Source organism: Rhea pennata, chromosome 5 (assembly GCF_028389875.1).
Source record: "Rhea pennata isolate bPtePen1 chromosome 5, bPtePen1.pri, whole genome shotgun sequence".
NCBI lineage: Eukaryota > Metazoa > Chordata > Aves > Rheiformes > Rheidae > Rhea > Rhea pennata.
Window position 1 is genome coordinate 53,576,202 of NC_084667.1, and position 15,610 is coordinate 53,591,811.

General features: G+C 40.6%; 1 protein-coding gene across 1 annotated transcript in view; it reads right to left on the minus strand.

The window, feature by feature from the left end:
* Positions 1-15,610, minus strand: part of PRIMA1 (proline rich membrane anchor 1) — a 55,012-nt gene that overhangs the window by 13,295 nt on the left and 26,107 nt on the right. The window contains exon 3 of the mRNA XM_062577298.1: positions 9,423-9,552. Coding sequence (XP_062433282.1) covers positions 9,423-9,552 — 130 coding nt within the window. The remainder of the gene's footprint in view (positions 1-9,422; positions 9,553-15,610) is intronic.

Sequence of the window (15,610 nt, forward strand, 5' to 3'; positions counted from 1 at the left end):
CTTAAGCTTTAAGACACAACACTGTGCAAGGACTCTGAGTCTAACAGAGCGGTCAGGGTAAGGCTGGAAATCGCTGGAGTTGTGGAGGTTCCCCATTCTTGCGCCTCTCTTGGAGCCCTTCATCAACCAGCAATAGTAACTTGGTACTGTTGCCCTTCTAAGTATGGTTAAAGGTAACTAAATGGGACAAGAAGAAAGTCAATACATCTATTCAGAATGAAAAGCAGGGTAATGGAGAGGAATCAGGCTCATACCCTTCTGGCTTTCTCATTCTGATTTTCAGATTTATTGAGCTTCTGCAAATCCACTGTGTCATCTGAACCCATGGGGAGCTGCAATTGTGTGGCCCCTGGAGAAGTCAAGCTCAACTGATTTTACTGTAGATGCTCTGGAGAACCTCCATGGAATGGAAAAGAGAGCAATAAAGGCGCTCAGCAGGTTCCTATGGGGTTCACTTTGTGCAAGGGAAATTTCTGTATGATATAGGGTTGGAGTAACTGATCTCCCTCCCACCCCAATATAATGAGTACAATTTCCTCTGAGACATAAAAGAGATTGTCCTGGGTGACCCAGGAGTGCTGCAGGTGAATTCTTGCAAGTCATAACAAAACCAATCCTAAGACTAGTTACCACAGAATATCATGTTGAAAGCTTTCTTTGTATGTCCCTATAAACTATGCTGGGTACGTCTCGGTCACAACTGTGGATTTTCACCAGCAGGGTTGGCCACAAGTGCTATCAAGCCAGCTTGCAAAAAGTAAGATTGGCTTAAAAATTAAACAGATTTCTAACAAATAAAACTTAATTTCTTTGCCTTGTGAGGTTTTGAATATGTCAGAGACTTGAGTTTAAAGTCAGTTTTTAGACTCGTCTATGAAGAGAACAGCTGAGTAGTCTAAACACTGATTTTAAACCCAAGACTGATATTAATTCAGATTACTTCAGAAGTTAGCACTTCAAGAAAAACAATATGCAATAAAAAACTCATAGTAAAATTGCTTAAATTGGCAATTGCCCTACTGATTTAAAGCTTTAGTATCAGCCTGTATCTTCTAGCTCTGCTAGGGTAAATCAGGAATAACTCCACTGAAGCCAATATAATTGGTTTAGCATGAGGATTATACTCTGGCATGAATCTGTGAAACCCACCCCTGGCTATTACAGGGTGGCACTGAGACCATAATGGTAGAATACCTCAATTTATTATCCAAGTTCTGCCAATTCAACACAGTATTCTCACTGGCAGTAGAAAACAGAGAAAAATAGTAACTCATCTGTGCTAACAATGAAAAGTTAATTGATCGCAGAATTGACCATAATGCTCTACAGACTTTTATTAGCATCTTTGTTAATACAGCATTAATTAGGAGTGAATAAGTGAAAGCAATCTATAAGAGAGTATTCTGTGAAACACTTGGGTATTTGTTTAATGTCAAGGGCAAAAGCATGATCCTAGTTATGAGGAAAAAATTTGACAGCAAACTTTCTCGCTGGTGGAGTGTGACTTTGGTATAATTTAAAGGAGACAAGCACAATAGGAATCCTCCCCTGTAAGAGTTATGCAAAGGTACTTATAAAAATCCCAGGCTGACAGCCCTGGAGAACAGAGCCTCCTGCTTATCTGCAAAGTGCTCACTGCACAGAAACCGCCACCCAAACCTGCCTGCACAAAACTGCCAATGTGGCTTGGCTCAGCCATCTCTCAGGGTGAAAGGATGTTTTACACCTCTTACTCATCAGTCCATGATCTATCAAATGAAGCTGCTAACAAGTGGTAGCAACACTTTTCATATCCTACTCACTTGTCCAATTCAAAAGTTGGGTCAACCATCTTTCATGTTGATGCATCACAAAAATGTTGGACTGGACCAACTTTTAGTCCTCCTGTATAAAATCCCCAGTGATGCCACTGAATCAGCACAATGAATACAGCAGGTTTCTGGCAACTCCAGTGGGCTTGGATCAAGTTTAAAAGCTGTTCAACAGTTTGTCTTGTACATACTTCCCTGGAAGTCATTGCACAACTAATACCCAGACTTTAGGGCTGATTGGAAGAACAGTTGATTTTCCTTTTACTGTTTCTCCGTTTTCATCAAACAGGGCTACATTCGCTTTAATAAGCAGTGAAAGCTTTGGAAGAACATAAGAAAACTAGCAAGAACTCATTTCTTCATAGGTGAAAAAAACGGAATCTCATGCAGCAAGGAAGATTGGCTGCTCAGAGTGTTTAACTTGTCATCCACAAACCACATTCCCAGGATAGGAGTAAAGTCACAGGGAGGTGGTTAGGCATACAGGCCGGGCAACCCACGGGGGTGCTGGGCTTTGATCAGCGGATGCAGAGCACCTGGCTGGGTGTGCTCAGTGGAGTGGATGCAGATAAACATCAACGTGTAGCCAGTGGAAAAGGTAATCACACAGGATTTTTTCCCCAGGTTTTCAAACGACAGTGCTACTTTATCTACTGAGTAATTACTGTCTTTCCAGCCATCTGCTGAGAATTAAAGCACCGTTTTTGTGCAAACTCTTCTAATATTTCAGGGACAATAAAAGAGAGGTTAGCAATCTCAAATCATCTTGACCTGTGTATCATATTCTCTTTAAAGTAATGAAGTAAATTTAGGCCACTGCTTTGTTTTATCTCTGCACATACGCTCCTTGCTAGGTAGTTAGGGCTCTGGAGAAAACACAGAACATTTAACTTTATACAGTACCATGAGACCATGCTATGGACATCAGTCCAGCTACAGCAGTGGTCTTTAGGATATTATAAAGTGCTTTGAAATTGGAAAGCATGGTTTTCTTGCAATTAATAATGATCCTGGACTAGACTGTGCATGGCCTCAGTGATTCTGGTAAGAGATGGCTACACAGAGGAACAGTTCTTGTTCTTTGGACAAATGAGTGCTACAAAATGGGGTGGGGAGAAACACAGGGCTGTGGCCTGCTGAGTGGGACATACCCCTCTCACCCTGGGATGCATTTGTCCATGTGTAGTGCCTCATCACAGTCCTCCCTCCCACTTTTTGTCGAAAAAATACCATAGTGTCTTCCCTTATAGGCACCCTGCCTCATTTTGTTAATGAAAACCAACTTCCTGAACTGTGTTTCTGCTACTGAAACTAGACTTTGTAATATACAGAATCCATAAACCATACACTAATGCTGAAAATCCTAGAAAATACCTAAGCAATTAATTTTGAGACAGTTTACATCTGACCTGCCATTTTATTTCAATGCAATATTTTCTTCTACTTAAATATTATTTGAAGCTGAACTCAGCACCTATTTAATGAAGTGCATGTACAGGTATTTATAGTACTTTTCTCACAGGCTGTGGGACACGTACAAAACTGTCATGCCTTGACAGAGTTAGAATAGTGAGCAAAAGGTACATCATGTGAAACATAGCCATCAACACCCTTTCTCTGCTGACTTAGCAAGCAGGCTCTCTCTCAGCAAACCCTGTGATATACAGCTGAGAACAGCTATTCAGCCTGTGTAAAATCTGGCAGAGCCAAGGAATGGCGTCCCTAGGGAAAATGGGCTGCTTACAGGTCACCCAGACCATACGGGTGTGCTGGAGGCATTTAATACAGGTTTGTCAGATGTTGGAAAACCACCCCAAGTGCTTCCTACCAGCCTCTGTACTGTGAGCATCAGCTGGCACGGAGACTTGGATGCTCAGCTTTACTACTGCCTTGGCGGTTTGGGAGATGGCTTCAGTATCTTAATTTTATGCAAGGATCCAGAGGCTGGGTCCCCCTCCCAGTATGTAAATATCCTACTCAGAAAAAGGCTCTGATGCGCCAGTGAGCTGCAGAAACAGGATTACATAACGCAGGCCCCTCTCTCCTCTATCTCAGCTGTCTATTGACCAAACAGCTATCGTTAATCTGTGTTTACTCCCCACTTCCCTCCAGTAAGAGGATATTGAGAAAAGCTTAAGAGACAGCTACCTCCAGAGGTGATTAAAATGAATAGAACTCCACTGATTTTTTTTTAAGCTACACTGTTTTACACCAGCTGAAGGTCTGTTAATGCTTCTTATGTTCACATTTTACTTGCCTGAGTCCAGTCCACAAGCCATGTAATACTGGAAAGATCCAGCCTCTTTCAGTCTATACTAATTTACAATTTTTTCTTGGACAACCTGCTTTTACTTTTTGGCCACAGTCTTCTGGGCAAAGAAAAAGAACAGAAGGTCTTTCAGGGAGAGAGAAATGCTAGAGAAATACCTGAAGGTATTCTAGGTTTTGAACTGATGATTCGCTCGCTCATTCAGACATCTCTGGCTGCAGGATCACTTTCCTGACCTGCCAAATGAGCAGAGAACTCCCACTGCTTATTATGGATCTGAATGCTACCTAGTTGTTATGCCTGTCCTAGAAATCCTCAAATGAAAGGTATCACAGACGGTGTTTGCTGTTGATACAAAGTGCTACACATTTGGCCAATCCTTATAATTTGGCCGATCCTCTAATGTGCCATGGAAACATATCCTATGAGAAATTCACATCTTTAGAAAGAGTAAAGTATCCCTCTGTCACCAAGAAGAGAAAATGACTGATAGTTTCTAGAGATATTTCAGTATATACAGCATCTTTTCTACTGCAAAACTGAGGGTGTTATCACCAATCAGATAACCATGCTGCAGCACAAGATAACATGATATGTAATCTCTTCCAGTGCTTGATTTATGCAACAACGCAGCTCTGCAGCTGGTCAGCCAGCCCTGGTGTGCCAGTCACGTGCTGTCTAATGCTACAGACTCCGGCGATGCACGCAGTAAGTTTAGAGGCAGCTTTAAGATTCTTTGAAGAGTTATCCCATACGCATCTTCCTGAGTGTTTTACCTGTCTGGTAGTGCTGATTGACAGTGCTGGTTGACACACTTTGGTATTTGGATCAAAAAGCACAGGAATGGATTACAGGATTTCTTATGACCGTTTCATGCTAGCAGAACTTGAATATTTCCTATAGAGATGCAGAGATGATGATAGCAGCAGGCTACTTTAGCTCTAGTGATTATTTTACACATGGAAGCACCAATCCATGAGTTGTATTTTTGACAAAAAGGCTTAGTGCTGAAAACTGGTGATATTTTGAAGTTTTAGCTTTTACAGAGGAAAACAAACAAACAACATAAGGAGCCAGTTTTTATAGAAATTAAATAAAACTACAGTTGAGTTATGATATCTCGAGGACAGTCACTCCCTCTCTTCCTGCTACAAAAAAGCAGACATTAGATAGTTTGATCAGGTCTGGCCCTTTGAAACGAGTAAATGAGATTTTAACTTAAGCACAATAGGATTGTTCTCCTTTTTTATTTCTACCTTAAATTTGATTCTTATAGAAGTGAGGGATTAATACAACAGATCCAGGCTCTGTGCAAATAAATCTCTGCCTGCACCTTCCTGCTAAAACTTTTAACTCTTTCTACACTCTAGAACTAGATAACTGCTGTTATTTCACTTTTTAGTATCCCTTTAGTGCATATACTGTTAATTAAGGCAAACCAAAAGCTTTAAGCGGACAGGATATAGATATCATTGATGCTCAGACTATAAAACCCACTTCACCTGTAAGACTAACAAGCTGTGAAATCAAGTTATTGCAGTAAGGTTCTTTGCAATAGCCTCCTGTAATACTTGTGAATTTGTCGTTGTGAGATATATACCATACACATCTGTACTATAGTTGAACTCAGAGTGGATTATAGTACTAACTTTACCCATAGATATACCTTACAAGGAACGGATGTTTAGTACACTCTTAGTATTTTTATTTTGGCCTATCGTTTTTTAGCTGATGGGCTGGCGAGAATTTTTAATGTTGTTCCTGTTGCGCCAAAAACAGTATGAGCCATCTGCTACTGGTAAGCCAGTTTTCACACTTACTGGCACTATGAGGTTTTGTTGCATGGACTCCCATCAGAATGAGGGTTTCCAAATGTGATGACACGGATCTCCTTCCACTGCTCCCCTAAGAAGCAGTAAAAAAGTCCTGTCTAAAAAGTCTAGAAGATGACACTCTTATTCAAAATATTAGAGAATGTATATTTGGACGATAATTCTTACTACTTTCATATTTACATTGCTCAACAAACAGTAGGTAATGAATCTCAGTGATATCCCTGAGATGTAGGCAAATGGTTTTATATCTGTTTCACGGAAGAGGAAACTCAGGATGAAAGGGCCCTGGGGGTCAGGTTGTGCTGGTTGCCAAGAGCAGTTCTTTCTTCAGTACACTCTGCTGCTCTCCTCATCCCTCAATCTCCATGTACAGTGACCAGGTACACGATGACAGGGAATAGAGGCTGTGCCACCCCTAGAAACCTTCAGACATGCTCAAAATGGTATAAGAAATAAGTGATGAAGATAAGAGCATAGATCTGACTGCCTCTGCACTAGGTGTGCTCTGCATTTGGCAGGGTTGTCACTGCTCCCTCTATCGCTCACGGAGTCCTGCCTTTAGGTGCCTGGGAGGCTGCTCATCCTCCCCACAACTGGTGCAGTTCAGCTGTGAAAGACATTGGTATTGTTTTCCTCCTGTCCCTCACTCAGAGCTAAGTAAAGAGTCAAGGTCTGGGTGAGATCTGGATATTTAGGCTGATTCTGGTTTTTACATCAAGGCAAGCAGTGTGTGCTTTTCCTTGGACACAAGAAGGTTGTGCCATACTGTAGTTGCAACCTGGGCTAGACATGGGGTGGAGGACAAGCAGGTGGCATCTGGAATGGCTCAGTGGGAAGACTCTGAGAGGTTGGGTGTGTTATAAGAAAGCAGATAACTTGCTGCCCCTGAGCTGGGAGACAGATTTTTTGGAGATGCTGCAATGAAAGAGGTCCCACTTCCAGGAGATGCATAGAGAACCACAGTCTGGAAAAGGACTGCAGAGTTGAGCAGGCAGACGTAGATGTAAGAAAGCCCAAGGCAGAGCACAACCCCCCAGCCAGAGGGATAGCCACAGGCAGGGAACACACCGAAATCAAACTTGGCGTAAGTATCACCTAGATTAATTCCCTCCCTCTTTCTCTAGATAGGCCTAACTCTCAGCAAAAAATACAGTGAAGGATTTCTCAGACTATCCCAAAATCTATTCAGCACAACAACTCATGATAATACTCTATGTCAAAGGCAGACATTTTTCTCTTGTGAAGTACTTATCTTATTTCCCAGGGTTCATCAATAGATATTCTTTACAACGAATCAAGGAACCTGAACTATTGAGGAATGCTGCCAAGCACTTCAGGGCATCCATTTAACAAAACTGTTTTAGAAAGGAGTCATTGATGAAAAGAAATGCTCTAGTTACTCTGCAAAAATATAATTAATAAGATTTTCTTTTATATCCATCCATCCTACCTCTGAGCAGTTTTCAGCTTAGCATTTGTCAGCAGTATGAACGTCAACAAGAAGAAGATCTAAGAGGAATTTTCACTGCTCTGAGCCTAATGCCAGTTCAGCTGCTGACCTGTATGTTGATATCCACATTGTTGACAAATAATGGGTGTCTTCATCCAGTATCTGTATTATTCTTCACTGATATGAAACACAAGAGCCTTTGTTATGTGAACTCCCACAGACTTCTCAAGACAGCTCTAAATTTGTCTGTTTAAATTTCTTTTCTGTACTTCCCATCAACCAGCATCAGATAGCAGATCTGAAGAAATATTCTTTGCTAGGCACAAGTTGCCCTGGGAATTACTGTTCTCTTCGGTCTATTTTGCAGACATGGCAGAAATCATTCACAGCTTGGCACTTGAGAGAGAAACACAATAGCTATTTTTGAAACATATGCAGCTTTCCACGTGGAATTGGATCAACCTCCTATGAACAGCTGATGTCAGCTTAGGAAACACAGGTAAGAAATTTTGCATTAAATCAGCAATCCAAATGGACTTTCAGTCATCCATAGATGATTCTTTTTGAAAGTTTCATAGATAGAATGAAAGCTTTACAGTTCCTCAAAACCAATAAGTGTTCATTTTAGCTAAACTAGAAGCAGAAAAGATACTTATGTAAATTTAATTAGAAATTAGTTACAGACTTCTGTCTTCTTGTTCGAATTATCCCTTTTTGATGCTCTTGGATGTATTATTCTTCACATCCTGAGTAAGTTTTCAGACAATCATGAAGCATTTGCAGTGGTCCACTATTGTGATACCCCTGCTAGGGCTAATCAAAAATCTTGCATTTGTTTTCTATGGATTTTTTTTTTTTTTGTGTGTGTGTGTGTGTGTGAAAGGTACTTTCCATTTTCTCTTTTCCCCTCCAACAAAACGCCCACAAACATCTCGAAGCTGAAAAAACATAAATTAATCCAAACTGATATTCAGATGTCATTGTAGTATCTAATGAGAGTTGTGGATTGAATACTGCTACTCTTTGGGCTACATCACCCAGCTGCACTACAGCTCATGCCCGTGACTCTAATGGCACACTACAGCAACTCCATAAAATCATGATTGTTGGGTTTTCTTGGAGCTATACAATGGAGCCAATAGAGGAGAAAAGAAACTCCATCCATCCCAGCTACAACTCTCACATAATATTTTCAACACTCTGGACTCACAGTTTAAGCCTTCATACAGAAATTTCCAAGTTTTGACTTTTTTTCCAGAGAATTGAAATATTCCTTAGACAAAGCAATGACCTTTCCTCACATTTTTCTATGTAATTGAAATCAATACTTCTAACTCCTTGAGGCTTACACAAGCACATATATCCCAAAGACAGTGGTAGATGAGCACATATATTGCAAGGACAGCAGTAGACAAGCTGAAAAGACTACTCACAGTGTTGTACATATATATAGCTTTTAAAGGAATTAAAAAAACAATTAAAATTTAATTTAATTCTGTAGATGATCATTCTGAACTGAGAATAAATTAGAATTAGAGTCTGCAAATGAAAGTTACAGAAATTACCTTAGAATTTGGGTTAAAAGGACTTGCATCAATTTGAAAAGCTATAATTAGTGATGGACCTGGGCCAAAAATCTCACATCCATCGTGTGTGAATTCTGAATACTGTCACACCAGCATGCAGGTCCATAGCTGGGTAGGAAGGTGCGTACCTCTTCACTGGGTCAAGTCAAAGTCTATTGACATTCCCCAGCACCCTTGCAACACTTTAACTTTGGAGAAGTTCATATTAATTTGAACACTGTGGCTCTGTCCCATTTCTAGTTTTTCTTATCCTCTGGCCTACGGATGTGCATTGAACTTCATCCTTTACACAGGCAGGAAAAGGTACATTAAGTGACTCTCTAATGAAAACACATATTGACTATAGGATGCCCACAGTCTGCATTTTACTTTTAGGATGCCTTTAAACAAAAACAAGGTGTCAGTCAAGTCTCAGGTCAGCCTTTGAAGGATTCTACTGCCCTAAGCACTTAAAAGCACCTGTTGTCTTACCTTTTTATGGCTTTGTAGCAAATGATGACAACTACAAAGAGGAACACTAGTGTGGCGCAGCATACTGCAATGATAATAACCAGGCCTGGCCACCAGGTCTCCTCAGTGGGGCAAAAGGTAGACTTGGGAGCTGTAAAAACAATGTGAAAAACATACATGAGTTCTCCCAAATAAGCAATTTATGATCAGATATGCTTCAGTGACCCAGTGCACTATCTCAGGGCCACAGATACACACAAAGAGGTTATTTCACATTTAGGAACATTTTTTTTTCCAGGCAATCAACTACTCTCTGTTTGGTACTAGATGCTTGTTGTGGTCCCCAGACAACCATGTTCTCGGTGGCATTGTCGTGTGCAGCCTGCTGCTCAGAGTGAGGGGGAAAGTCTCAGCTCTGCTACCTGAGGGAACCACTCTTCCCTCCCTTACTGCCTTCTCACTGCTGCATCAGCTTTAGTTTTAGAGAGGGATGTCATGCTGGTAAGTGTAGGCTTTCAACCCACGTTAGGGGAGGTTTGCTGGAGAGAAGCAGCAATGCCTGCCAATCAGGTTTGTAGCTGCAATCACTTTAACCTTGAATCAAGGAAGAGGAATTCATTTTAAAAGAGCAAGAATTTTATTTTATGTATTAATTGCTTTTAGAGGACTGTAGTTGACAAGCTTTGTTCCCATTACACTATCTTTGAATTGTATTTCCAACAGTGGAGAGATGTGTTGTTCTTCAAAATATAAGCAATTACTGTATTTTTCTTATTTAACAGAGGACTAGAATTGTGTCTGTAAGTATCACTCAAAGCAAGCACTATTTTGCATCAGAAGTAATGCTGAGGCCATTTAGTTCAAACCTTTCCTTCAGGGGCATATTCCTTCTCCTATTCTTTGAGGGAACACTTATTTACTGAAGGATGATGGCAACAGGCAATGCCATGAGCAGTGCCAGTGTATTGCACAGGGAGCAGAGACCACTGAATTCGATGTACACAACCACATAACCTTCATGAGAATTTACGTCTTCATATTTGGAGTCTAATAATGAATCAGTCAATGAGTACGTCTAAATCTCTGACTTCAGATGAATTCAGTTGAGGGAAGAGAATTAAGTACAGCAAAAGACATTTTTTGAATATAGTTATTTGATCTGGCATGTCCTTCCTGTCACACACATCACAAACAGTTGAACAAATTAAAATATGTCATCACTGCTAGAATATTTATTGTGAGCTGACTTCCCTCATTCCTCCTGTGTTTGACATTTAGAATGAGAAATACACATACTTTGTTGGGTAAAACTTTGAAGTTCAAATTACTGAGATAAGATTTTTTTTTCCAGTGAGAGATCTGTAGAAGAATTGGTGGCATTCATCCTAGGAAAGCTGCAGGAGTACCTTAGCAAAAGACTAGGTGAATAACTACACGTGTATCAAAGAAGCAATCAAAATAATTAAGTTAACATGATAATTTACTAGGTAGGTCATCTTTGGCCTACCATAAAGTGCTGCCTTTCTCACACACATCAGCTTTCAATGCATGCTATCACTATATCACTTGCCTAGCAAATTTTACTTTCTATTCATTTTACATATATTGACTGTATGGGATCTGGGTGTTTTTTTTTTTGTTGTTGTTGTTGTTGTTTTTCTCGATAAGATAGAAAAATGAGGCTGAAAAATTAAATGACTTGAAGAGCTAATGGTTCCTGGCTCGTTTTCTCACAATGAGTCCACTCCCAGTCCATCTCAGCAACTGAATTTCTACTTTATTATTGTGTTAGCTGCAGAGTCTGTTTTTATTAGGCAGTGTAAGTATTAGATAGTGATACGAAGTAATTTAAAAATATTTTCTAAATGATTTCAATGTTGTTATTTTATATCATTACAGAGCAGAGGGCATTTTGAAGATGACAAACTATTTGCATGAAGAAGCATACCATGTCCGGACCAACTCTGTGTTCCTGGTGTTGCCCTGACAAACACAGATAGTTCCAATTAAATCAAAGGAAACATATGTATCAGCAGATGCCACACAAAATTGGATAAAATCTTGCAAAATGGGACTGGTAAGGACTTGCTTATACAGTTCCTGCTCTACCTACAAGGCAGGTTCAACCAAATTAGTCCTAGACCAAACTGAGATGGTAATATTGGTTTGCTCTTTGGCACAACAGATGAGGATGATGAAAGTCAGAAAAAGGGTATAAAACAAGACTTGTCACATGCCTATGTAGCACAGGTTTCTCAACAGTTTGTTGAGTATTTTGATATGGAAAAAAAAAAAGCCCAGAAATATGTGGGATAAAATATTGAGTATTACTGCTAACAGTGAGCCTGTATGTAGTTATTAATGATGCTAGAATGAGAATTGCTGATACGGAGGATTACCCAGTCGGGTTACTTTCCTCACTGAACCAAACCAGGCACTTAAAAAGAAACACAAGAAATCATGCTGAACACTATTAAAGAATGTTTCTTAGTGGCTAGTGGGTTTCTGTAACTTTACAAATTCTTTTGTATTTCTAACCCTTTATTACAGTGCTTGGTAATCTTGTTTTCCTTAGAAATGCCCACTCTTTTTCCACTAAGCTTCTGGTTGTGCTGCTATTTTCTGCCTTTCTCAGTCATGCATCTACTAGCCTTCATTACTGGGGCGGTTTTATATCTTTAGCACATTTCTCCTCACAATTACTTTCTGAGGGAGAGCAGGGCTGCCTTTAATTCCTTGTGCTGATGGGAAGCCAGGGCAGGGAGAGGCCTGGCCCTCTTGGATGGCATGGAGCCTGGAGCGAGGCATGGCTTCCTCTTTCAAACCATCTCTTTCAAATCAATCATAACCCCCCCAAAAGTATATATTATGAAAGGGGAGGAGAGGGCATCACTGGCCTTAAGGCCTTCATCGTCACCTTGGGGCTACTGGAGAGCTGAGAGTTGCCAGCCCGGCCATGACGGTTGCTCTGAGGGCACCTACTGCTAGTCTCTTGCAAGCACCTTTTACTGCTCGAAGTGTGGCCACCACTTGATTTGACTCATTCCTGTCTGATCTTCATTAAGCTCAAAATCAGCTAAAAAGAGGAAGTGACTTCCACAGTGCAAAGCAACTTGAGGAAATTGTGCTTTTGCTCTTAAGCCCTGAAATGTCATTCTGCATGTTGAAACCAACTTTCTTTATAGACACATCAATATCAATCACTCCTTCATGTCAGATGGGTACAAAATTCATCCTCTGTGACCATGATCATCACTTGTGGGCAGCAACTGTCCTCCTCATGCAATACACAAACCATTAGGTGGAAAGTGTGAGGGAAGTGTGATATTTTAAAAGAGATAAGCAGAGTGAGCCGAGCAATCATGGCCTGTCATCCTGACAGAAATCCTGACAAAGTAGTGAAGATCTCATTTAATTAATTAGGTATTAAAAGAAGGTAATTGATGCTAATGAGCATAGGTTTAGGAAAATATGTCTCGTCAAACTCACTAGCTATTTTCTGAGGAAATTACTGGTTTGGTAAATAGATGTATTAGTGTTGATGTAATAACCTTAGACTTGAGTATGACATTCGACTTACTTAATTCCACAAGATATTGAGGTTATGAAACTATAATACTACACACAAAATAAATGAAAAGCTAGAGAACTGGTGTCTCTAAATCTAATTGTGAACAGAAAGTCCCTGCTGAGAGAACGTGTTTAGATGACCAAGAAGAAAATATAAGTTCATGGCTATCAGTACTAATTGTTGATGACTTAGGAAGGCGGAGGGAGGCCCTTACAAGGCTCCTGCCCCCTCTCCTCCAGGTACCCATGTGGACATCCTCTGCCATGCACTGCCTGACCATCAGTGGCTTGATGGGGAGAACCTCCTGCTTCTTGTGGCAGGGAGCCTGGCACGAGCAAGCATGGTCCTGTCCATGGACCACCACAGTGAGGGAAGTGCAGAGGTGGTGGCATCATCAGCAGTGGCACAAATGCCCAGGGCTCCCTCTTGCCTCCTCTCTGCTCTGGGTAGTGAGCCCTTTCTCCAGCCCCAGCTAGAGTGACTGATCCTCTCCCCCTCCCTATTTACTTGCCCCTCGTCCTAGCACAGGTGCATATATATAAGAGGATGTAATGACTAGAAGTGGAGATTAGGCATATTTAGATTAGAAATGAGGGAATTGTTATCTCTAAGGGTAAGTTTCCACTGAAGAAGTCTACCATCTCTGGTGGAGTATTTAATTGAAAAACTTAGTTCAAGATACATCATTTGTTTGCTTTTCCTAAAAGATATCAAAATTCAGCCACAGCACTTAAAATAAAAAATAAGTGAAGAAAATGCTCTGTCTCTGGTCAGTCTGTGCAAGAACAATGCCTTTTTTTAGTGGACTTAAAATTTAAGAAGTACAAGTGTTGGTAAGATTTACTTTTAGAAAGCCAGTGCTTTCACCTATTCAAAACAGCGTAAACCTAATGAAATCAACAGACCCATTTCAGACCTACAGTGGGTGGCTGGATCCAACTTATTTAAAACAAATTCATGAAAAATTACATTTATGGCAAAGGCATGCTACAAACTATTTAAGTACCATGAAAATCTCACACACTTTCTTTTTTTGACCAGGCTAACTTTGAGGCCTCAGCATAAGGACGTATTTCAAACCACAGCTCCAATTCTAATGTTAGCAGGTATCACTTGGATTTAGCCAGAAATGTGCATACCAGAAAAGATTAGCTCAACTACAGAGACCTTCCCTAAATGTCCAGGCACAAAAATAGAGGTCGTACCACTGGGAAGTTTCCATAAGATCAGAAAGAAGACTCGAATTTCTTTTTAGCAAGTCTCAGAGTGGATTGCTCTCAAAATTGCCTTGAACTGCTAAAAATAAAAAGCCATAAAAACAGTGATGAAGCATTTCTTAATGGTATCCTCTGGATCATCAGTCAATGGTTTTGTATATGTTATAAAAATGTCACATAATTGTACTATCTGTTGTAGAATATAGAAATGGGACTAGGAGTCCTTAGGTCTATCCTCAGATTATCTTTAGTCATTGTATCTGTATTTTATAAAGCTTAGACTTTGGAAATCTAATAACCCTGTTATTTAATTAGCCTAGGGTTATTATTCACTATTGCAGTATTGGCTGTAGGCTAATTGCTCTTCGCACGGGAATGCCAGAACTTTAGAAAGCAACATCTCCAAGCCTTTCAGGAGCCGTCTCCACAGGATGCTGTTTACTGCGATTACACTGGGTTGAATCTGTGCTGCTGCACGCCTGTCCAGAGCCGGCAAGTGAGGCTAAAGGAGGAAGGCTCCCACTCAGGACGCTACTCGCTCCTTGCCTGTCTGTCCTCTCGCCCGTCACCCACCCCAGCAAAACAAACCACGAGCCTCGCTCAGAAGACACTGGGACACTGTGACAGGGACCCATGCTCCCACGCGGAGTCCGGCGGAGGTGTCTCTGGCTGAGATCTGTGTCAGCCTGTTCGTCAGCTCAGACCCAGGGAGCTGGTGTGTGTGCTGACGTGATGTAGAAGGATGACAGTGACCCTCTCACCTCCTTACATCAACAGTAACTTCATGCCTAAAAAAGGAAGAATGCTTTTAAGATAAATCAAAACTGATTGTTGTCTTTTTCTCTTACTTTTATTTTTGTTCTTACAGAAAGGTCAATAGTGCTGGCATCTTTATGAGACAGCTGCGTGTTTTTAATATTGTGTACTCACAGCAGGCTAAGCCCTGCCATTTTTATGCCTGCAGCACTCTCCTATTGTAGGGCTGTCCAAATCAGCCATACACTTTTAATTAGCACACTTGAAAGTAAGACTGGATTTTGTTTTGAAAGGTAGGTTCATATTCCAAGGGCCTGAAGTGTTTTGTTAGCCCTGGAAGTTAAAAGGAACAGTGGAGGCAGGCAAACTACAAGTTATTGCCAACCTATATGTATGTCACACATATATGCCATATTTTAGAGAGACTTGTAGATCTGCTGGCTAAGGCAGCATTCGGAGTTTTAGTCTCATCTTCACTCTGCATTTGAATACATTATGTGAACTTTGATTCATTCACATAATTTGTCTGCACATTGACATCTCCATTTGTAAAACAGGGAGAAGCCACTTATCCCTACGGTCAATATCACAACATGTTAAAAAACTTGGACAGATCTAGCTGTGATTTCAGATGTCAAGGTACATGAAAAGACTCTCAGAACAAT